Here is a 23,193-nt window from a genome sequence, read left to right as displayed (position 1 = left end):
AGTGGAGGTGGGTCGACCGAATGTATGACCTGGCACCCGAGGAGCGTGCTTGGAGAACAACGAGTGAAATCTGGAGAACCGCAGTTAATCTCATGGCCTGATCTAAAGTAGATCTTCTTTCCTCCCACCCTCCCCCAAAAATTCCATCCATCCCCAGCCAGTGCCTGGATGCCCGAGGAAGGGGATGCCAGGGCCTATCTGGTTGTGGGCCTTCCCTCACACAGGCGATCATCCACCATTAGGCGACTCACTCTCCGCGGGCCCACGCTCTGTCCACGCAACCAAGCTTGCTGGCGTTAAAAAAAAAAGGAAGATCCCGCCCTCCCCCTCTCATTGGCTGAATCGCTGCAGGTCGGCGCGCCCGATTGGCTGCGGGGGCCCGTCAGTCTCCGGCAGGGGGGGGTGGTGGGTGAATTTCCGGTTCCGGCGGCGGCGGGTTAGGTTGCGCCTTCGGGTCGGCATGGGTGAGTGGCTGTGAGGCGCTCGTGCTCTCTGTGTCCGGCTGTCCGTCCTCCCTCCCGCGCGCTCCCCCTCCCCCCCCATCGCCACCGTCTCCCCGGGTAACCCGCCGCCATGGCCGAGCGTGAGGAGAAGAGCCTCGACGACTTCTTCGCCAAGCGGGACAAGAAGAAGAAGAAAGACAAGAGCAGGGTGGCCAAGGCGGGCCCCCCCGCGCCCGCCCGACTCGCCGCGCTGACCAAAGCGGCGCCCGCCGCCGCAACCGGCGCGCCAGCGCCACCGCCCGCACCCGAGGCCCCGGCTCCCGTCCAGGCCCCGGCTCCCCCGGCCCCAACGACGACGACAACCACCACCACCACCACCATGCCCGCTCCCATTCCCAGTCCGGCTCCAGCTCCGGCTCCGGCTCCCGACCCGGCTCCCAGCGCGCCTGACGCCGTGCCTGTAGCCGAACCGGCGCCGGTAACTACGGCCGGCGGGCCGCCGGCGGCGAGCGCAGGGGTCGCATCGGCGGCGGTCGTCAAGAAGCCCAAGAAGGAGAAGGAGCGGCCGGCGAAGGGCGACGGCCAGGATCCGCAGATGGAGAGGGCGAGGGTAAGAGTGGGAGGCCGCGCAGGGGAGCAATGGTGGCACGGGGAGGGGAGGGAAATACTGGGCTGGGCTGCGGGAGAGGAATTCATGAGGTCCCCCGCCCTGGGGGTGCGGAAGGCAGGAAGTGGCGGAGGAATTAGTCCGGGCGGGGGGGGGGGGAAATGATTGTGACCCTCCGGTCTGATGAGGGGAAAAGGAGAATGGACCATCTGGTCTGATGGGAGGGGGAGTGGGGTGGAGAGAATGGGCCCTCTGGGTCTGGGGGGAGAAAGGGAAGGAAATGGGCCCTCGGGGGGGGAAGAAAGGGAAGGAAATGAGCTCTCTTGGGGGGGGGGGGGGGGGGGGGGGGAAAGAGAGAAAGGGAAGGAAATGGGCCCTCTTTGGGGGGGGAGAGAAAGGGAAGGAAATGGGCCCTCTTGGGGGGGGGGGGAGAGAAAGGGAAGGAAATGGGCCCTCTTGGGGGGGGGGGGGGGGAGAGAAAGGGAAGGAAATGGGCCCTCTTGGGGGGGGGGAGAGAGAAAGGGAAGGAAATGGGCCCTCTTGGGGGGGGGGGGAGAGAAAGGGAAGGAAATGGGCCCTCTGGGGGGGGGGGGGGGGGGGAGAGAAAGGGAAGGAAATGGGCCCTCTGGGGGGGGGGGGAGAGAAAGGGAAGGAAATGGGCCCTCTGGGGGGGGGGGGAAGAGAGAGAAAGGGAAGGAAATGGGCCCTCTGGGGGGGGGGGGAAGAGAGAGAAAGGGAAGGAAATGGGCCCTCTGGGGGGGGGGGGGGGGAAAGAGAGAGAAAGGGAAGGAAATGGGCCCTCTGGGGGGGGGGGGGGAGGAGAGAGAGAAAGGGAAGGAAATGGGCCCTCTGGGGGGGGGGAAGAGAGAGAAAGGGAAGGAAATGGGCCCTCTGGGGGGGGGGGGGGGGGAGAAGAGAGAGAAAGGGAAGGAAACGGGCCCTCTGGGGGGGGGGGGAGAAAGGGAAGGAAACGGGCCCTCTGGGGGGGGGGGGAGAAAGGGAAGGAAATGGGCCCTCTGGATTTGGGGGGGGGGGAGAGAAAGGGAAGGAAATGGGCCCTCTGGATTTGGGGGGGAGAGAAAGGGAAGGAAATGGGCCCTCTGGGGGGGGGGGGAGAAAGGGAAGGAAATGGGCCCTCTGGATTTGGGGGGGGGAGAGAAAGGGAAGGAAATGGGCCCTCTGGGTCTGGGGGGGGGGAAGGGAAGGAAATGGGCCCTCTGGGGGTGGGGGGAGAGAAAGGGAAGGAAATGGGCCCTCTGGGTCTGGAGGGGGGGAGAAAGGGTAGGAAATGGGCCCTCTGGGGGGGGGGGTGGAGGAAGGAGAAGGAAATGGGCCATCTTGGTGGAAGGAAGGAAATGGGCCCTCTGGGTCTGGGGGGTGAGGAAAGGGAAGGAAATGGGCCCTCTGGGGGGGGGGAGGAAATGGGCTCTCTGGGGTGGGGGGAGAAAGGGAAGGAAATGGGCCCTCTGGGTCTGCAGGGGGGGGAGGAAAGGGAAGGAAATGGGCCGTCGGGGGGGGGAGGGAAGGAAATGGGCCCTCGGGGGGGGGGGGGGGGGAGAGAAAGGGAAGGAAATGGGCCCTCTGGGTCTGTGGGGGGGGAGAGAAAGGGAAGGAAATGGGCCCTCTGGGTCTGCGGGGGGGAGGAAAGGGAAGGAAATGGGCCGTCTGGGGGTGGGGGGAGGAAGGAAATGGGCCCTCTGGGGGGGGGGGGGGAGAGAGAAAGGGAAGTAAATGGGCCCTCTGGGTCTGCGGGGGGGGAGGAAGGAAATGGGCCGTCTGGGGGGGGGGGGGGAGGGAATGGGCCCTCTGGGTCTGGGGGGGAGGAAAGGGAAGGAAATGGGCCATCTGGGTCTGCGGGGGGGGGGTGGGGGAGGAAGGGAATGGGCCGTCTGGGGGGGGGGGGGGGGGCGGGGAGGAAGGGAATGGGCCCTCTGGTTCTGGGGGCGGGGGGAGGAAAGTGAAGGAAATGGGCCCTCTGGGGGTGGGGGGGAGGAAGGAAATGGGCCCTCTGGGTCTGGGGGGGAGGAAAGGGAAGGAAATGGGCCCTCTGGGGGGGGGAGGGAGGAAATGGGCCCTCTGGGGGTGGGGGAGGAAATGGGCCCTCTGGGGGGGGGGGGGGGGAGGGGAAAGGAAGGAAATGGGCCCTCTGGGGGGGGGGGGGGGGAGGAAATGGGCCCTCTGGGTCTGGGGGGGGGGAGGAAATGGGCCCTCTGGGTCTGAGGGGGAGAGGAAAGGGAAGGTAATGGGCCGTCTGGGGGGGGGGGGGGGGGGGAAGGAAATGGGCCCTCTTGGTCTGGGGGGGGGGGGGGGGAGGAAGGAAATGGGCGCTCTGGGTCTGGGGGGAGGAGCAAATGGGCCCTCTGGGGGGTGGGGGGGGGGAGAAGGGAAGGAAATGGGCCCTCTGGTTCTTGGGGGGTGGTGGGGGAGAAAGGAAGGAAATGGGCCCTCTGGGTCTGGGGGGGGGGGGGGAGGAAGGAAATGGGCCCTCTGGGGCGGGGGGAGAAAGGGAAGGAAATGGGCCCTCTGGTCTGGGGGGGGGGGTGGGGAGGAAATGGGCCCTCTGGTCTGGGGGGTGGGGAGGAAATGGGCCCTCTGGTCTGCGGGGTGGGAAGGAAATGGGCCCTCTGGTCTGGGGGGTGGGGAGGAAATGGGCCCTCTGGTCTGGGGGGTGGGGAGGAAATGGGCCCTCTGGTCTGCAGGGTGGGAAGGAAATGGGCCCTCTGGTCTGCGGGGTGGGAAGGAAATGGGCCCTCTGGTCTGGGGGGTGGGGAGGAAATTGGTCCTCTGGTCTGGGGGGTGGGGAGGAAATGGGCCCTCTGGTCTGGGGGGTGGGGAGGAAATGGGCCCTCTGGTCTGGGGGGTGGGAAGGAAATGGGCCCTCTGGTCTGGGGGTGGGAGAAATGGGCCCTCTGGTCTGGGGGGAGGGGGCCTCCGGTCTAGTGAGGGGTGGGATTGGGGCCTTTGGTGTAAGTTGGGGGGTGGGGGGGAGGGAGAGAGAAGTGATGGGACCTCGTGTAGAGAAGGGGATTTGGTCGAGGTAGGGGGCTTTGGGGCAGCTGGGAGGAGGATTGGGGGTCCTGGTTTTGGGGGAGGGGTTACGGCCCTCTGGTTTAGGGAGGGTGGTGAATTGGAGCCTCCTGGTCTATACAAGGGGGATTGGGGCTTCATGGTCTATAGAGAGGAGGATTGGAGCTCCTGGTTTATGTGGGGGCGGGGGGGGGGTGGCATTGTCAATGGATGTGACTGAGAACTGGAAGAATGGTAGGAATCGGGATGTGAGAGTGTAATCAAGGTGGGGGTCATAGAATGAGTTACTTTGAAGTGCAGTATGTAGGCGATTGTAGCAGCCATTTTATATAAGCCATATCCCACCAACGGTAATGTGATAAATGACCAGTTAATCTGTTTTGGGCGTTGATTTGAAAGAGTATAGATGCACTTAAGGGGATGCTAGATAAAGACTCGAGGGAGAAAGGAATATAAGTTTATGCTAATGAAGTTCAGTGAAAGGGGGCGGAGTGGGAAGAGACTGGTGTGGAGCACAAATGCCAGCATGGATCAGTTTGGCCGAAATGGTCTGATTATGTTGTAAATTCTGTGTAATTCAGTCAAGAATAGTGGTGGATAGTTGGGCAAATAACAGGAGGAGCATCCGCGTCCCCAACCACAGATAACCCAGCAAGTGAGTACAGGAGACCAGTTTGAGGTGTTTGCAAGCATTTCCAGCCATTGGCAGCCTCATGTAGTTCTCACCATTATAGATGTCAGTAGCCAGCTAATTTGGGGCCCTCCACTAGGCGTTTAAAAATGACAATGCAGCAAAGGCATGGGAACAATTGGCTATGATGCTAGAGTATGTAGTATGTCCTATCCACAGAAGGGGTTGTGAGCCTCCTCAGCAAAGTGATGGAAGAAGTCATTGATATTGCCATCAAGTTACAAAGTCACCAATAATCTGCTTGTCAGTGTTCAGTTTGGGTTCTACCAGAACCGCTTGGCTCTCGACCCTGGCACAGCCTTGATCCAAGATATGAATGCAAGTGGTGAATAGCTGCTCAACATCAAGACAGCATTTGACAATGTGGCACCAAGAAGCTCTAGCAAAGCTTATGGTCAGGAGCACCATCTAGTGACTGGAGTCATAAGAACATAAGAATTAGGAGTAGGCCATTTGTCCCCTTGAGCCTTCTCCACCAGTCAATAAGATGACTGCTCTACCTCAACCCTACTTTCCTGGACTGTCCCCATGACCCTTGATTCCCTTAATATTCAAAAATCTATCCATTGCTGTCTTGAATATACTCAAAGACTGAGCCTACACAGCCCTCTGGAGTAGAGCATTCCAAAGATTCACCACTCTAAGTGAAGAAGTTTCTTCTCATCTCAGTCCTAAATGGCCGACCCCTTATTCTGAGACTGACCCCTGGTTGTAGACTCCTCAGCCAGAGGAAACATCCTCCCTGTGAAGCCATGCCTAACATACAGGAAGGTTATTGGAGTTAATTATCACAGCCCCCATCATGGTTGTGGGAGTTCCTCGGGTCAATGTCCTCGGCCAAAGCATCTTGAGCTGCTTTCCTCTGTCATAGGGCAGGAGCTGGGGTATTTGATTTGTTCACAGTGCCTGTAATGAAGCAACCAATGCCAGCTTGTAGCAGAACCTGAACAGCATCCACGTTGGGCTGGCAAGTGGCAAGTAATATTTTTGCCAGGCATTGACCATCTCTACCAAGAAAAGGTCCAATCACCGCTTACTGACCTTCAATACAGCACCATCACTGAGTACCGATGTTCCCTGTAAAGTAAGTTCCGGCTGCCCTCTATTTAAAAGCCGGCTGTGCAGGATCCCTGGAGCGCTACGCAGCCTACAGGGAACATTGCTGAGTACCCCACCATTAGCACTGTTAACTGAAAAACCCCATCGAAACTGGCCATAAGAGCAATGAGTGGCTCAAGTCACCAGCGTGCTGGAATACTCAATTGTATGGATGCAGCAACCCTGTCACCAAGCTCTCTATCGCCAGTGCATTGTGACTGCAGTATGTACTGTCCAGAATGCACTATTAATTGTGCTTACCTCAGCAGCATCTGCCAGTACTGCAACCTCTACCACTGAGAAGGACAAGTGCAGTAATGTCACAGGAACACAATCATGTCACACGCTATCCCGACGTTGATGTATATCATCGGGTCAAAAAGTCCTGGCCTTCCCGGTCTAGCATAATTGTGTAAGTCCCATCACCACAGGAACTGCAGCTGCTCAGGAAAAATCCCTGCTGCCAACACCTTCTCCGAGCAACTAGGGATGGGCAATAAATGGCAGCATTCCCCACAGCCTGAGAAAATATTCTAAACATTTGATACAGTGGGATCATTTTCATGCTGTGATAAGTGTCTGAATATCCTATTCTGGCCTTCAAAGTGCTGAAGTAAGCTTTTTTAATACTATGCAGCACTTTAGGATTGGGAAAATAGATTTTAAACTGTTCATTGCCATTTCTTCAAATACCTTGCAGACCATTCCTATGTCAATGATTGTAATCCAACAGTTATATGCAACTGTTGTATCTTTCCAGGAGATGTTTAAAATAGCATTTGGGGATGAATAGAATTAAAACAAGTCTTTTGTCAAATATCATGGCTTAGATGTAAAGAACTGAGTAGAGAACCTGATTTTTTCCAATTTATTTAATTTTCATCTGCTATTAGTTTCCCCAAAAAGCATTTTTCTCCTGTCCTCCATTCCAAAGCCATGTACACCTGTTAGCTCCAGGGTAAGATCGGAAGAAAGGCGGGAAGGATGTGTGCGTATGTATATATTTAAAAAAGGAAACTTTGGAGGAGTGAACATTACATTTACCTGCAGTCTCATTCGCGTTAACACCAAAGCAGATTCATTGGGGAGCACTATGACAACACGCACAACATGTCTGCGGTCACTTTCTCTCACTGACCTATCTCCTGGTCCCCAACGCTTTCAAATAAATTCTCCTCATTTTTCAATTGTTTCATGGCCTGTTCCTTCTCTATCTCTCTAACCTCCAGCCCTACAATTCTGAGAACATTGTGTGCCTCCAACTCTGGCCTCTTGTGCAGCCCCACTTGTTTCGCCCCACCATTGACTAACTTGCCATCACCTGCCTCGGCTCGTAGGTTTGGAATGTAACTGACGTACCTTTCCATTTTCTCAGTCATCGCATGTAGCACTGAATTTGCCCAAAATTTGTTAAGTAATCATGGAATCATACAGCACAGAAAGAGAGCTACCCAATTAGTTCCACTCCCTCCCTGTTGCCCTACAAATGTTTCCTTTTCATATGCATGTACTGGATATTCCCGTTTCAAAGTTGGTATTGAATCTGCTTCCAGTTGGGCATTCCAGATCATACCAACTTGTTGCGTTTATTTAAAAAAATCTAATCTCCCTTCTGTTTTTTTTTCTCAATTATCTTAAATCTGTGCCCTCTTGGTTACCTGCCAGTGGTAAGTTTACCCCTATGTACTCTATCAAACCCCTCCATAATTTTCAACACCTATTAAATCAACCCTTAACTTTGAGCTATAGAGAACAATCCTAGAGTCTCTAAGTCTCGCCACATAACTGGTCTCTCATCCTAGGTATCATTATAGCAAATCTCTGCACCCGCTCCAAAGACTTGTGTGGTGCCCAGAATACTCCAGTTGAGGCCTAACCAGTGTTTTATAGAGAGGTAAGATGGATTATGAAAGTAAACGAGCACGAAATATAAATACAGATAGAAAGAGTTTCTACAGGTACATAAAAAGAGTGGCTAAAGTAAATGTTGGTCCCCTGGAGGATGAGACTGGGGAATTAATAATGAAGAACAGAGAAATGACAGAGACATTGGAACAAATATTTTATATTGGCCTTCACAGTAGAAGGCATTAAAAACATCCCAATGGTGTATAATCAAGGGGCTATAGGGAGGGAGAAACTATCACTGTCACTAATGAAGTAGTACTTAGTAAAATAATTGGACTAAAGGTGGGCAACTCTCCTGGACCTGATGGCTTACATCCTAGGGTCTTAAAAGAAATGGCTGCAGAGATAGTCGATGCATTGGTTGTAATCTACCAAAATTCCCTGGATTCTGGGGCAGTCACAGCAGATTGGAAAACCGCAAATGTAACGCCCTTATTTAAAAAAGGAGGCAAACAAAAAGCAGGAAACTATAGACCAATTAGCCTAATATCTGTCGTTGGGAAAATGCTAGAGTCCATTATTAAGGAAGCAGTAGCGGGACATTTGGAAAAGCATAATTCAAGCAAGCAGAGTCAGCATGGTTTGATGAAAGGGAAAACGTGACAAATTTGCTGGAGTTCTTTAAGGATGAAATGAGCAGGGTGGATAAGGGGGAAACAGTGGATGTGATTTTCCGGAAGGCATTCGATAAGGTGCCACATAAAAGGTTACTGCACAAGATAAAAGTTCACGGGGCTGGGGGTAATCTATTAGCATGGATAGAGGATTGGCTAACCACCAGAGAACAGAGTGTCGGGATAAATGGATCATTTTCCAGTTGGCAAATGGGTCATTTACCAGTGGGAGTATTTTATACAAATGATTCAGTCCTTCCATAAGCAAAATATCTTTTTTTTTAGGTTTTTACAAACGGTTGGTTACCTGTGTTTTATACAAGATTCGCTTTTCAATGTTTTCGGTGGTATAAACTTAGTTTGACTTCACCAATCTTGATGTATTTTAGGAGGATGAAGAATGGAAGGAGTTTGAACAAAAGGAAGTTGATTACAGTGGTTTGAGGATCCACGCCTTACAAATCAGGTGAGCAAAAAACAATTAAATATTTAGCATTTCAATTAAAGGAGAGCTTTTCACTAAGCTTAAACTATAACTATAAAATACAGCCAGACTGATCTGGTTTCAGTTTTGATTGTTTAGTGATAATTCAGAAATAATGCATTAAGTAATTTTTGATTCCTGAAGGTTTAAAAACAAATTTGTGTCAAACTCATTTTACATGATTGACCTAATCATTGAAAGATGCAACATGGAAGGAGGCCATTAAACCCATCGTGCTGTTGCTGGGTCTTTGGTAGAGCTGTCCAATTAATCCCCATAGCCCTGTCATTTTTTTTCCCAAGTATTAATCCAATTATCTTTTGAATGTTACTATTGAATCTGCTTTCACCACCCTTTCAGGCAGTGCATTCCAGATCGCCACAACTGGCTGTGTTTATTTTTTGAGTTTCCTCGTGTTGCCTCTGGTTCTCTTGCCAGTCACCTGAAATCTGTTTCCCCTGGTTACTGTCCTTTCTGCCACTAGAAACAGTTTCTCTTTATTTACTCTTATCGAAACCATACATAATTTTGAAGACCCATCAAATCTCCTCTTAACATTTAGAGCATTCTTACTAAAGTGTGGTGCCCAGAATTGAACACCATATCATAGCTGAGGCCAAACCCAGTGTTTTATAGCGGTTTGGCATAACTTCCTTGGCAGCACCTGATCTGACATCCTGGCCTTTGCTGTCAGTGACATTCAGCAATGGTTATTTGGAGGCACAGAGAAATTCTTAGCACTTGGACTGTTTTCTTTTGGGTGTAACCCTGTGCTCCTCTTTCCTTCCAACCCTCCCTCCTCCCACCCACCGCAGGCACGCTCTTTTAAAGAGTGAGCTTATTGTGCTACTAGATCCAAGTTACTTCAGTCTAGCCTGTTCTGGATGGTGCTATACAAACTCGTTAAATCCTCTTACTCTTCCACATCAAACAAAAATGGAAGTCCCTGGGAGTGCAGTGTGTTGACATAACTTGCTTAACTGTAATATGGGTTCCATATTTTATCACTTCCTCCAAAATGAATTACCTGGACCTAACAAGACAGCAACTGAGGACCAAGGCTAATTTTATTTTCTAAGCAGACTTTGCAGGGTTAACAAACGAGATATCAAAAATTACATTTTTGAGAAAAATCTTCAATTCACTTTGCTATTGCAACCATTTGAGAATAAACGGATACTTGGGCTTACCGACTTAAATTTTAAGGCCGGTTGCATAAACTTGGTCTATTGCTGTGAGTTCAGAAGGTTGAAGGGTGAATATTGAAGGAATTCGATTAGTGTAGATACAGAGAAGCTATTTCCTAATGAGGCAGACCTAAAAGATGAATCTTTATTTTCTAAATGGTGAGAAACTAGGAACTGTAGAGGAGCAAAGACACTTGGAAGTCATTTAAAATTAGTAGACAGGTACAAAAAAACAATCTGAATGGGAATGTTGGCCTTTATCTGAAGGAGGCTGGAATACAAACGAGTGATGCTATGCAGTTGTATAGAGCCTTGCTTAGACCCCATCTGGAGTACTGCGTTCTGTTTTGGGCACCACCTCAGGAGTGATGTTTCCCTGGGGGGGGGGGGGGCATTGCAGATTCACCAGGATTATATCGGGGCTTAGACGGTTAAATTATGAGAACACGTTACATAAACTTGGCTTATATTCCTTGAGTTTAGTAAGTTGAGGGGTGATCTGATCGAAGTGTTTAAAATGAAAAAAGAATTCGAGAAGTTAGATGCAGAGAAACTAGTTCCTCTGATAGGCAAATCAAAAACAAGGAGACATGATCTTAAAATTAGAGCATGGCCATTTAGGAGGGAAATCGGGAAGCATTTTTTTCACAAAGGGTGATCGAAATCTGGAATTCTCTCTACCAAATGTGGATGCTGGGACAATGAGCTTTCAAGACTGGAGATTGATGGATTTTTGTTGGGTAAGGGATGTGGGGCAAGGGTGGATAAATCGAGTTGCGATACAGATCAGCCACCATTCTCTAATTGAATGGTGAATGGGCTTTTAGGAGCTGAATGTTACTATTGTTTCCTGGGAATGTAAGATGTTCTTCAAAAAATGGTTACAAATATTTTATTTTTAGTTTCGTAAAATAATCGCTACCAGGACATCCTCCAGTCTCAAATCCCTCTCAAATTTCATCTCTTTCCCTTGTTGCTAATTGAAGCTCGGGCTACGGCACAGGCTGCAAACTCCGAGATCCCTTGTGGCGCTGACACAAGACGGGGTTGTCAGGCCCGGGCGGTCTGTCTGTGTGTGTGTGTGTGTGTGGGGGGGTTTGTTGTCTAGAGAGGAGCCGAGGGATCGGGATTGCTGTTGTGCTCCGCTCTCTCAAGACATAAGAAATAGGAACAGGAGTAGGCCATACGGCCCCTCGAGCCTGCTCCGCCATTCAGTAAGATCATGGCTGATCTAATCATGGACTTAGCTCCACTTCCCTGCCCGCTCCCCATAACCCCTTATCCTCTTACCGTTTAAGAAACTGTCTATTTCTGTGTTCAATTTATTCAACATCCCAGCTTCCACAGCTCTGCGGAGGCGAAGTCCACAGATTTACACGCTCTGAGAAGAAATTTCTCCTCCTCTCAGTTTTAAATGGGCGGCCCCTTATTCCAAGATCATGCCCTCTAGTTCTAGTTTCCCCCATCAGTGGAAACATCCTCTCTGCATTCACCCTGTCAAGCCCCCTCATAATCTTGTATGTTTCGTTAAGATCACCTCTCATTCTTCTGAATTCCAATGAGTAGAGGCCCAACCTACTCAACCTCCCCATACGAATAGCAGCAGTTGGAGCTTGTGATGTAACACCATGCTGTACGGCTCCCCGCCCACAGCCACTAGCAACCCAGTGCCAGAAAAGTCCGCCGCGGTCGACGGGACTCTATCCCGTAGCTCCCACTCACCTCCCGGCTCTCCCTGGCCCCGGCCCTCATTCACCTGCAGTGTGAACTGCTGACAGGTGCTCAAATCGGCATTCGCTTGTCTCTACTGAGCTCCCATGTTGCAGTGGGACCATGGCATCAGTACCATCACGCGCACGCACGACGCGGGCACAGGGCATCTTGCAGAGGATTCCCACACGTTGCAAACATGCAACCCGGCACACCACGGGCACAATTCCAGGGGTGGCATCGGGGCCTTGCCAAAGTGGCCAATTCTGGAGAATACACACTTGGTTTCTACTTCATTTCTATAAATTAAGTTAGCTGAATAACAGCAGCAATAGGAGTTGTATCGACATGTGTCAGTCTGCCATGCTCTTTGCTAATATGGATTGGGTGAGCCAACTCTAATTTCAGGGGGCAGTGATGCTGAATATTGTAGCAGTTTTGAGCTATGTAGCAAAATATAGAATGTACCGCAAACGCCCCCCACTCTTCCCCACCCCCCCGGCAGGTAGAGTTCACTTTTCAACTGTGGTATAACCAGAAGGTGGTAAGTGACAACAAAGCAGGAAAATCTGACTTATCTTAATCTCCCATGTGCTTTCTAACAGGGAGATAGGACTGTGGTTGGTTGACCGGAAAACTGAAGTGGCAAAGGATGGGTTGAAATGTTTTCCTTTGGTAACTGTTTCTTGTAACTTGTTGATGACTGTTTCTTTGGGTTTATCAGCTGTCAAAACTTAGACTGAGTTCCCATTCCAACATCAAACATTTGTTATAGTAATGTGTAACACAGGTTGTGAGATAGTGTCCACTGAAGACAGTGAATTATCATTTGATCTATTGAGCCTACTGTTGCCAGTCAGTTTAAATAAGTGCGATTTTATACATAGTTACCGATTTTCAGAGCTGCGTGTGGCCTCTGAACAGAATATTGAGTTGGCGTAATGCTAGCTGTTACTAATTTGACAGTGATGAAAGAGAGGAAGAAGATAATGAGAAGAAAGAAGATCAAGGTGAGGATGGAGAGAATATCTTGTATAGAGGAGAGGACAAGACAGTCGGGCCCTGGAATAAGATCACGCCAGCGCAAGCACCCATCGCTGTGGGTAAGTGCTCGGGTTGTTTTGGACATGTATAGAATTTAACGGACCCAATAAAGCCTGAAATTCACATATAACCACAAAATTGCTCCAGATCATCAAATTATCATATTCTAAAATATTTTGAATTATCTGGCAAAGTACTGTGACATTATTTAATGTGCAATGTTGGAATAGACCAATGAAGAAAATCCAGTCATTATTCCTGCAGAATTTTGAAATGTTTTCAGGACTTTTTTTTAAAAACACTGCTATCAGACCATGAAATAGCTATCAAAGCAGGATAAACTGTTTAAATGAAACCATAATTATGCTAATCCAAATATGGTTAAATCAAAGGTTGGTTGACCATCATTATCTGGAACACACAATGTGTCCATATGCTGAGTGGCTACTTGAGCAAGTTAGTGAAGGGCTACCACCTGTGAAACCGCATGTCTGCAGCACCCTACCTCATCCATTGAGAGTCACTGCATTCAGGACAGGAGGAGCCTGTAAATGATTTGAGGAAAAGAATAAGGCATGAAACTTCACACACAATTGAATTGCCCCAACTCTCTCTCTCTGGGAATTATATAATTTATTAAATGGCTGAAATGGACTGAAGATCTTTTGACAATGCCACTTTATAGCTGGTTACGAGGAGGGACATGAGAATGACTCTTGGCACCTGTCTCATTGACCTTATCCTCCATGTTCCTCAAGTTGAAAGTGTCCTCTCGGCTGAAGGTTTGCGTGGTCTGATGCAACCTTAAAGCAGGAGTGTCCAACACGCTGAGCTAAATTTGGCTCGGAAGCGTCGTTTATCTGACCTGCAAAACCCCCGATGGTTCCTTGTCCTACTTGTGTGCGAAGCTGATTGAGGCTTGGGCTTAGCCTCGACTCTTTAAACCTCCTGGCCCTGGAAAAGGCAGCTGCCTGACTGGTGGGTTTACAACAGTCGACGCAGCCTTTTTGCACCAGTCAAGGATTGACCTTTACCAATCCTCCAGGCATCAGGGCCTGGGATTGCTGCTCGATTGTGAGCAGGTTTCCCCCCCCGCACAATTCACCCGAAATCAGCGCAGAAGATCGTGGGATTTTAAGCGCTAATTGCGTTCTGCGCAAATAGGCTCTACGATCTTTTGCACTAGTTTTAAAAACACCGCACTAGACGCAGGCCCTGCCCACGAGTGGCCATACCCGCCCCCCCCCCCCCCCCCCCCTCCAGGGTGAGTTAATCCCCATTGTGTGCATATGGAGGAGGACTGGAAGATTTGAGTGTGGGAGGTGTCGGACATTTTGTCTTGGGCAATACCATCCGTCTTCCCATCCAGTTGAATCTCCTTTCTTTTCACTTGTCTGTAGTTTTTCCCCATTTTGCAACACTGCAATCATTCCCTGAGCAGGAAAGTGCGAAAAAATAATTTCACAGGGCTCAGTGTTGCTATTGAGGCAGCTGAAGTGGCCAGTTTGTGACCCTGGTTCTTTTCACTTCTGGGGAAATGCCTCGCCTTCTAAACAGGTAGGTTCCTGTGACAAAATCATATGGTTAAGCTATTATCTAACACTGCACGGAACAGTGAGCCACCATGGTTAATTGTTATTTTGTTAGTGTAGAAATGTTTGAACTGTTGCAGAAGTTATTTCCATTTTGTCTAACACCCACTGTGACTCCAGTTGCAGAAGTCCCAGAACCAAAGCCATCTGGGGTGTATCGACCGCCTGCAGCCAGATTGGGTAATGCGAGAAGAACGCAATCACAAGGACCACCAGAAATCTTCAACGATGCACAGTTTCCATCCCTACAAGCTTCCGCAAAGCATGTAGAAACCAGAAAGTAAGCCTGGATGTATTTGCTTACTATTCGTGATTTGACACTTCTTTGATTTCCACAGATACTTGCCAGTTTTGATTTTTTTTTTGAATAAAAAAAATTGTTTTTTTTTTAATGAAAAACATTCAATATTTTTCAGTGATATTTTCTTGAGGTTCTTCATTTTCAGTTTTTGAACTCTGATTCGCAGACTTGCTGTTCTGCCCCAACATCTTGATATTTGTGAACCGTGCCGATTTGGTACTATTCAGTTGCATATGAAGATAGCATCTGCTGTGTTCTCTCCTGGCTCCATTCCAATACACCAGAAAAAAATATGCAAAATATTTGCATTATCTAAATGAAATTAAAAAAGTATTTTAAAAAATGTCGCTAAGTGAGTAAGCTGCTCCGAGAAGTTCCTGTGGATTTTAGCAAGCTTAGGCAAGAATTAAAAATGCACTATGGTTTGCTAGTAGGTCAGAGAGTGTGTATATACTATCTGGTGCAGTGCAGGCCATTCTGAGTAGCAACTTTTTAGGTTCAATCTTTGGTTTGTCCTGAATCGTGGGGGGCTGGGGAGTATGTGGGTCCTGAAGTTGCTTCAATACTCTGGGATAGGGAGAGGGAATCGACTCCCGGTGAAAGTGTGCATGTAGACATTGGGTGGAAATAGGATCAGGCTCGACTGCGATAGCCTTACCGTATCATAATCATCATAGGTGGTTCCTCGAACGAGAATGACTTGCTTCCACGAGTTCACAGATGTTTCAGTGAAGGACCCGATGTTCCAGTCCTGAACTCCAATTGAAGGGGTAGAAGATGCCTGTGTGTGAAATGTTTTAATGTGTCATGACCGTTGCACGTCAGCTACCACACTGGCTTGACAGAGCTAGGCCTTTATCCAGTGGCAAGGGTTAACCAGGAGCCATACCCTCATTTGCCGCATCTCCGCCATGATCTCTCAGCGCTCCTCCACCATGATCTCTCAGCGCTCCTCCACCATGATCTCCTCCGCACCAAACATTGGCCAGATCTCCACCACGATCACCCACCTAGTTTCAGCCACGATCCCTCATCGCTCCTCCGCCTTGGATCACTTGCCGTACCGTAGAATAGCCTATTGTTGAGGCACACTTTGGGTAAATTACTAGAAGGCTGCTCCCACCACCCATGTACATTAACATGAATCTTTGATGTGGGGAGGGGGAAGAACTGAAAACGAAGAACCATACATTTTCTTGTATAGAAAATCCAATGAAAATCATTGTATATGTCAGACACTTCGATATTTTTTGCAGTTTACTTAAAAATATTTATATTTTTCAGTGATCTGACTTACCTTCATTTGTACATCCTTATTTGTTCGATCTCCACATACAAATAGGCTGCCACGGTTGGATTGTCATGCTAGCTGTCATGAATTCCTCTAATAATTTGTGAATTACCTATAAGCACATCAGCTATACATAACATGGCCGCTATACATAGCATGGCTGCTATACCCCTAGTATAGGTCCCAAAAAGTGTGGGTGTTTGAGAGAGATGCCCTGGCCAACTGCAGCGCACTTGCAAAAATCTGCAGTCCCAAAGTATCTTTAATGCATAGCCATGCTTGGCTTAAGACTTTTTGTTAATATAAAGACCTCCAGTTGCAGCTTTCAGGGAACAAGGGGAGAGAGAGCATCCAGAAACACTAGCAGTTTCAAAACCATTCTGAGCATGGTTGGTCACACTGTACATTCGGCTGGATGCCCACCTATGAAAGGAAGGTAGAGCTCCTTTGGAGACAGAACCGGCCTCGCACCTGAACTCGAGCAGGGAAGGCAGGAAGCACCCTCAACCTTTGGGGGGGGGAGGGGGCGGACTGTTTGTGAAAATGTGGGACCTTATTGTATTGGATGTTTGGATCAAGGAGAACGTCTGAGAAGGTTGCACGTTCATCATGCTTTCTCTGAGGTTCAGAAGAGTAACAGTAGGACTGGCTGCTGATGGGAAGGTGTCTTTAGCCCTAAAAGAGCAGAAGCTTTGGCATTGCCAGGCCATAAATAAGCTACCCTAGGCCAGGGCAATGTGGATTTTAATTCTTTATCTCTAATATAAATCATTTGGCTATGAGCCCAGACCTCCTCCAATCTGGAAAGTTTATAATGCCAATGCGATGCATCTTGGAAACTGGCTAGTGGCTGTAGAACGTGGTTATATGCTTTTGTAAGAGTCGTATAGAAGCTAACTGAAGCTCTGTGCAGGAAGTAAATTATTAATATCGAGTTCTTTCAACCTGATATCCGAACCCAGAGTGTCTGTGATCTTTTCTTTGGTGACATTTCACATTAAATCATATCTGGGCAAATGGTTTATGCAAGTGCATATTCATGGTACTGTACAGGTGGTGATCCCAGTAGATTGAGTGTTCTAGAGTGGATTTGTGAAATGAAAGAAATCTGTCTTGGACCCAGGCAGGGTCAATAGGTGCTGGTTCCAGACTGATCTGGGCATATGTACACTGCCAGTAAGGTTTCTTCAGCAGCATGCACCCTGAATCCATGACCCTCTCTGTATGGTGTGGGGTTTTGTGCTACACGCAGATCCCCCGAGTTGGTAGTAGATACCTTTTGTGGTGGTGTATGCAAGATTATCAAGTCTATTACTACTGCCTTTGCAGTGGACAGAAGATGCACTATTATCATAGATCATCAATCTTCCAGGAAGGCACCTTACAACTTATGATGGCCTTGAGACAAAGGTAAACTAATCGTTTTGAGGGTGCTCAGCCACCTCTTATCATCCTAGAGACTACTTCCTGCTCAGCTTGCAGCATCGAAGATATGAGGTCCCAACTGCACAAACCATGGTGTGCAAACCAACTTGAGCTTCAAGTGTGGTTAACTGGTCAAGGAACACATCAGCTAATTGGTGGCATTCTGGCTACGTCTCATTCCTGACCTGTTTTTCAGCCATGCCTTGATGTCAGAATTTTCATATTCTTTCTCCACATTGCCATGTGGATGTCGATACTTTGAGCAGCGACCAGGATTGACTTTTCATCTGCAAACCCAAATTCTAGGGGTGAAGTTAATTGAAGATATCCCACGGCAACTTTTCAGAACCTTGAGGCCAGAATTATTCTTCTATATCCCAAATCATTCAAGCTTGTTTACCAAAAAGGAAAATAAATGTATTGTGTGGAGAGATTGTTGAATTCTTTGTCCACCGATCGTTCACTGGGTTACAACTGGAGCTGATGGAAGTCATCCTGTTGGCCAAACAAGACCTGGTTCTTGGATCTATTGGAATGAAGTGCTGATTGTGGCCTATACAAGAGGCGTCTCGATCTTGTGCAGGCAGGATGCTTGTCAGATGATAAAACCAGATGTGTCGCAGTGCTGCTCGGATCCTCCATTTTGATGGCTTAACTCTGAACAGAAGCAGTCTGGCTGTGTAAAGCTTTCTGCCATCAGTTGCTTGCAATTATTAGCATCATAAAAGTTAGGACCATCAAGTGGAAGTACTTTTTATTTACTAGCATCAGTGTAGCAGAAGTAAACCTCCAGAGTTCTGGTGGTTTATGTATTTGCACTCTTCAGCTCATTTCGGTTTCATGTGGTAACCATTGTCGTCGTCCCATAGGAAATTTTACATTGGAGGGAATCTGCTGCATTCTACAATTGTGAAAGTTGCTTGGAAAATTAAGCAGTTTGTCTAATAATGCTTATGCAAATTTGTTTGTTTTGCACAAACTTGCATTGGAATCTGTGATTTTATGTAATCTTTTAAATTCCTTTGTTTAAGTCTGTTACATTGCTTTGTCAGGATTCAGCTCAAGATTACAATAGTTGAGTTTGTGTTCTGGTGGTATTTGCACAGTGTAACATTTGGTATTAAAATAGGGCAGGGCTGAAGGTTATGCCTAAAATGGATTTAAATTTGTCTCCATTTCATTTGGTTGATTGGAGATTTGGTGTTCTGTTTGGATGAGAGGCCTAGTGTAGGTCATTGTTTGGTAACACAAGATTATGTAATTTGTATTGATGAGCAAGGTGTGGCCAGTTAGGCAGCAGAATATAGTATGGCATTTAATTGGTTTTGTCGCCCTGGGTCATTCTGCTTGTGTTCGGGCCACTATTGACCCAAGCTTCTAGACACGACATGAAATAATTATGAATCTTGACTAACAGCCTTTTGTCTGGCTTCAGTATTGAGGTAGCGAACTTCCAGCTTCTGTGTGATGTCAAAGTAGAACAGAAACGCATGAATTTGTTTGTGGAGGTTGGACGGAAGTGAATGTGCTGGATTACCTGCTGCAGGTAACGTCCATATACAAAGCTGCTTCTTCCCTACGGTTTCTTACTTTTCCCACTCTTGGGAACTTGGAATTTAAATTTTCAGTGTTTACTTTCACTGCTGTTGCCTTCAGAAGAACCCAACTACATTGCCAGAACACGGTCCTTTTTTATATCTGGGTGGGCGAGCACCATGTGATCTGCGTAACACTTGAATGATGCTAAACTTTAAAAGGGGCAGTGTCCTGGTGGTTTTCCCTCATTGAATGACAGCCTATTGATTTGTATGTGGCGGTTGAACTACATTCAAAGAATGAGGAAGACCGTGCCTCTGGTAGGTAATCTAACCTTTTTTTGGTTACATTTTCTAGTTTTGTGTTTGAGCCCTTATCTAGCTGATCATAACTTGTTTTTCCCCAGAGATAAAGAAATGGAAAAGACCTTTGAGATGGTGAAATACAAAAACAGAGCCAGAGAGGATGGTTCTAAAAGTCAGTCCGTTCAGCTAGAACTTGGCAACCAGTTTGCTGTTCTTGGGGAGCAGTAAATGTTGGTGCATATTTTACAGACTGCTGCTCTGTGTTCCACCCCAGGTAACTAAACTACATGGATACCATCTGTCTTCACCGCACAATGCCAGAAAAGTTTCATTGAGCTGGTATAGGCTTCTGCGGACAAATGAGGCATCTGCAAGGCATCATGGGAATTTTAAGCTTGAAGCACAATGACTGCTGTCATCTACTCTGGACTGGAATTGATATGAGAGTTTGAATGAAGTGTCAAGTCACTCTTGGAGCGACATTTTTGGATAAAGATTAAAAATGCAGCCATTAAGTAGTCCATTTGTTTATAGTCCTGCTTTCTAGTTGAATATTGAGCCTCAAAGGTGACTACCTCAGTTTGGCAGTGAGAACTGTGGACACCATTTTGACTGTACCGCGTTTGCCACCAAGTTTGCTATCTTTTTTTTTAAAAAGGAGTGTTCCAACACATAGTTGAATATTACAGAGTATTAAACTGCTAAATTCCTGGGAGCAGAAATAGAAATTGTATATCGGTCCACAAATTGAATTTAAGAGACTGCACAACTTTAAGTGACCTTACCATAAAATAAAAATCCTGTGTGGCATCTGTTAAAACATCTGCTTTTCAGGCTTGGGGCTAAGTGGCTGCATGCAATGTCTTGGAGTGCATCGCTTTCCTGCATAAGATCATTCCCAGCGTGTGTATTTTTGATGGCAGTAATGCAGAGCTTGCAGTCTGCTTTCCCATAGCGGTATCCCTCTCCAAACCTCCCCAATGCTAAGAGCACCGTAGCCTAACTTGGATCTAGGATAAACTTCATCCTTTGTAGAATTCTGTTGACGTTTGTAAGTGGCATCATCAATAAACCACATGGTCCTCAAATCTCCGGCCGTCTTAAGAACTGTAGTGGTTACCAGCCGTTAAACAGCGACCTGGAAATGGGGAACTGAAAAGAGGGCTTTGCAACAACAGTGTTCCTTCTAGAATTATTTGCATAATATCACCTGAACAATCAATCTAGTGCTCGTTACATGTGACATTAATGATGACACTTGTCACTGAACCTCTGGAGGTTGAATTTAATTCATCCAATTTTTGTGTATTTATGTAATTACCTATTATGAGACCTTAACTTGGTGGGGGAATAAAGTTTAAGGTTACAGTTCCAAAAAATATAGCCGCTGTACAACTATTTATGAAGACTTTTTGGTACAGTATTTTCTTAAGGTTCTGGTTTTAAGACCACTTTTAAAATTAGGCAAAAACAATTCAGTGCATCTTAGGCCCAGACCTGTTGCATTTCCAAATTCCCTTCCTTTTGGCTTGCAATAAAATTAATTCTCTGTTCAAGAACTAACAGCAACACTTTACTCAGAATAAGCATTATTGGATTGTTTTAAGATGCACATTTAGAACCTATTTTGTGCTATACAAATGGAGCAGCAGCTATTGTCTGAACCTGTTTGAATCCTGGGCATGTATTATGGCTGTACTGGAGAAAACAAAAATGAAATAAATCAATAAAGCTGCAACATGCAAATATTTTGTTTCTTACAACGTTTGGTTCAGGCACTGCCGGCGCAGTATTGGGGGTGGGGAGGGAGGGTGGAGGGGGAGGAGAGCGGGGAAGTGGGGTAATAATTCATAAATTGCTGGCCACAAGAATTGATTGGGACCATAGCTATTCGGATCATGACTTCTGGTTCAAAATGCATTTTGACACAATGGATGACATATTAATCTGATTGGGGGGGAAAATACAATTGCAGTACCTGTACAAAGTGGACTTTCTGCTGTGAGCCGCTGCTGGTAAAACAACTTAACTACAGTTTACTACTAATACTGCATGCACCTAGTGGCAGATGTTGGTATTTCACTAAGGACCTGACTTGTTTTAAAATCCTTACGTAACGAAGGAGAGGCTAAATTAAATTCTGTGGTTTTGCATCCAAAGTAATTTTGTGTTGCTAGTGAATTTCAGATGGAGATAACTTGTTCCAACATTTTAATACTTTTGTTATACCCCACATACTATGGAGAGAGTGGAGTGGGCTCTGATATAAGTGTCCGCAGTTACATTATTGTCCTAGACAGCCTTCGTGCCAATCTTTTCAGTCCCTTTCCTCCCAATGTTGGGGATAACTATAGCGCTGGTTGCTTTGAAAGCAGTTTTCAAAATTCGGGGGATATTTATTTTGAGTTTTTATTTAAGGAGTAAGCCTTTCCTTATGGCCATTACTCAGCTTGATTGTATCCAGTTCATTCTCCTGAAGCCGCTGTGTCCCAATCACAAAATTTAACACGGGTGTTTGGGTGAAACAGAGAATAGATTCTACACAAAAATTACAAATGCTGAAAATGAAGAAAAAAAACACAACATGCTGGAAATGCACGTGGCATTAAATCAAACCCCCAAATTAAAATTTAAATAGAAAGACTGGAGCACTCCTACCAACTTCAAAAGTGAAAAACGAAGGTAGGCAACCATTATGGCGACACTGGAATCATCCTGCAGTCACATACCTTATGACCCAATGATTCTCTAACCCACTTCTTTACACCCATTAGCTAGAATAAAACTCTTGGCATTCTTCGAATACTCCCACAGAGTACAAGTTTCTGTGTGCCATTGGCACCATCTCATAGACATGGGGCGTTCATTGCCAGACACATGGGCCCAATGAACTTGAGTCTGTGCTTAGCAAGTTGGAACTGCAGTAGTGTGGTTGTCACTAATATTTCTGGACTCCAAATACAGAACTTACTGGTTAGATTTGGTACGGTATGGTAATTAAAAATAGATATGCACACTCCAGGCGTTTATACCTATATGTTTTTTGAGACTGGAGATAGATACAGAAAGCAAGAGGTTACCTTGACAGTTCAGCATCTGGAGAGCAAAAAAACATGAGTGGACCCAGCAGGAGTCTTGTCCAACTCATGACTTCACTGCACAGAAAGTTCAACCATATGGATTTCAGAAGTATGTTCCAAGTGTAAAGCTATGAGGTGAGATTACTCTTGGTTCTGTTAATATGCCTCAAATTTCTCCAGAGCCCGAACTATGGGCATTGCCCATTTTACACTCTGGTGCATCCATTTTGTCTGAGGATGTGTAAAGTGAAAGTACTCAATTGTGCTATTTGCCTCAAGACTTTCCTATTTTACAGTTTATGCAGAAGTCTCTTTCCCTACTACACCCTGTCCTCATTTATAAATCCTTATCTTGTTTCATGTGGCCATTGGTAAGAGAGGGGGGTGTATTGCAGCTAAGATGTTTAGAAGAATGAACTATTATAACTGGTCGGCTAAAACTCAGCAACGCAGAAATGCATTGGAAGTTTTCTCCAAGCAGAAAATCTGCAGTGCTATTGCAAATGGACATTCTCTAAAGGGGTTCTGTTGGATGTGGTAAAAGAAGGCTATAGTAAGAACATTTTATTTCAAAATGTTATACTTTTTTAACTTTATTGAATTCTAAAGAAAGTGGTCAAATTTTATGAAACCGTTGCATGTATAGATGTGCAGTTATATTTTATAAAATCATTCAACGTGTGCATTCTTGCACTTTATAAATCATTGCACACACAGGTGCTTGTTGGAAGTGTGTATTGGCACGTCCAGGTTTCTTTGCATAAGTGCTTGTATTGGGAGTAGTGCAAGTGATTGGGTTGGTTTCTGGAGATTGGTTAGTGTTGGGGCAGGAGCTATACATATCAGTCGT

At 46.9% G+C, this 23,193-nt stretch overlaps 1 protein-coding gene across 5 annotated transcripts in view; it reads left to right on the top strand.

Annotated features, from left to right (window-relative positions):
- Nucleotides 1-415: 415 nt before the first annotated feature.
- cdv3 (carnitine deficiency-associated gene expressed in ventricle 3) overlaps nucleotides 416-23,193 on the top strand; it is a 41,683-nt gene continuing 18,905 nt past the window's right edge. For 2 of the 5 annotated variants that reach the window (XM_070880397.1, XM_070880396.1), the window contains exons 1-4: nucleotides 417-1,053; nucleotides 8,778-8,854; nucleotides 12,736-12,872; nucleotides 14,526-14,685. In XM_070880397.1, the coding sequence (XP_070736498.1) occupies nucleotides 574-1,053; nucleotides 8,778-8,854; nucleotides 12,736-12,872; nucleotides 14,526-14,685 (854 nt within the window). In that variant the 5' untranslated portion in view covers nucleotides 417-573. Of the gene's footprint in view, nucleotides 1,054-8,777; nucleotides 8,855-12,735; nucleotides 12,873-14,525; nucleotides 14,686-15,990; nucleotides 19,279-19,364; nucleotides 21,012-23,193 lie in introns of those variants that run through there. The other 3 variants (XM_070880395.1, XM_070880398.1, XM_070880394.1) reach the window with 3 other exon arrangements.

The sequence above is a fragment of the Pristiophorus japonicus genome, chromosome 5 (genome assembly GCF_044704955.1).
Source record: "Pristiophorus japonicus isolate sPriJap1 chromosome 5, sPriJap1.hap1, whole genome shotgun sequence".
Classification (NCBI taxonomy): domain Eukaryota; kingdom Metazoa; phylum Chordata; class Chondrichthyes; family Pristiophoridae; genus Pristiophorus; species Pristiophorus japonicus.
This window is presented reverse-complemented; position numbering and strand designations above follow the sequence as displayed.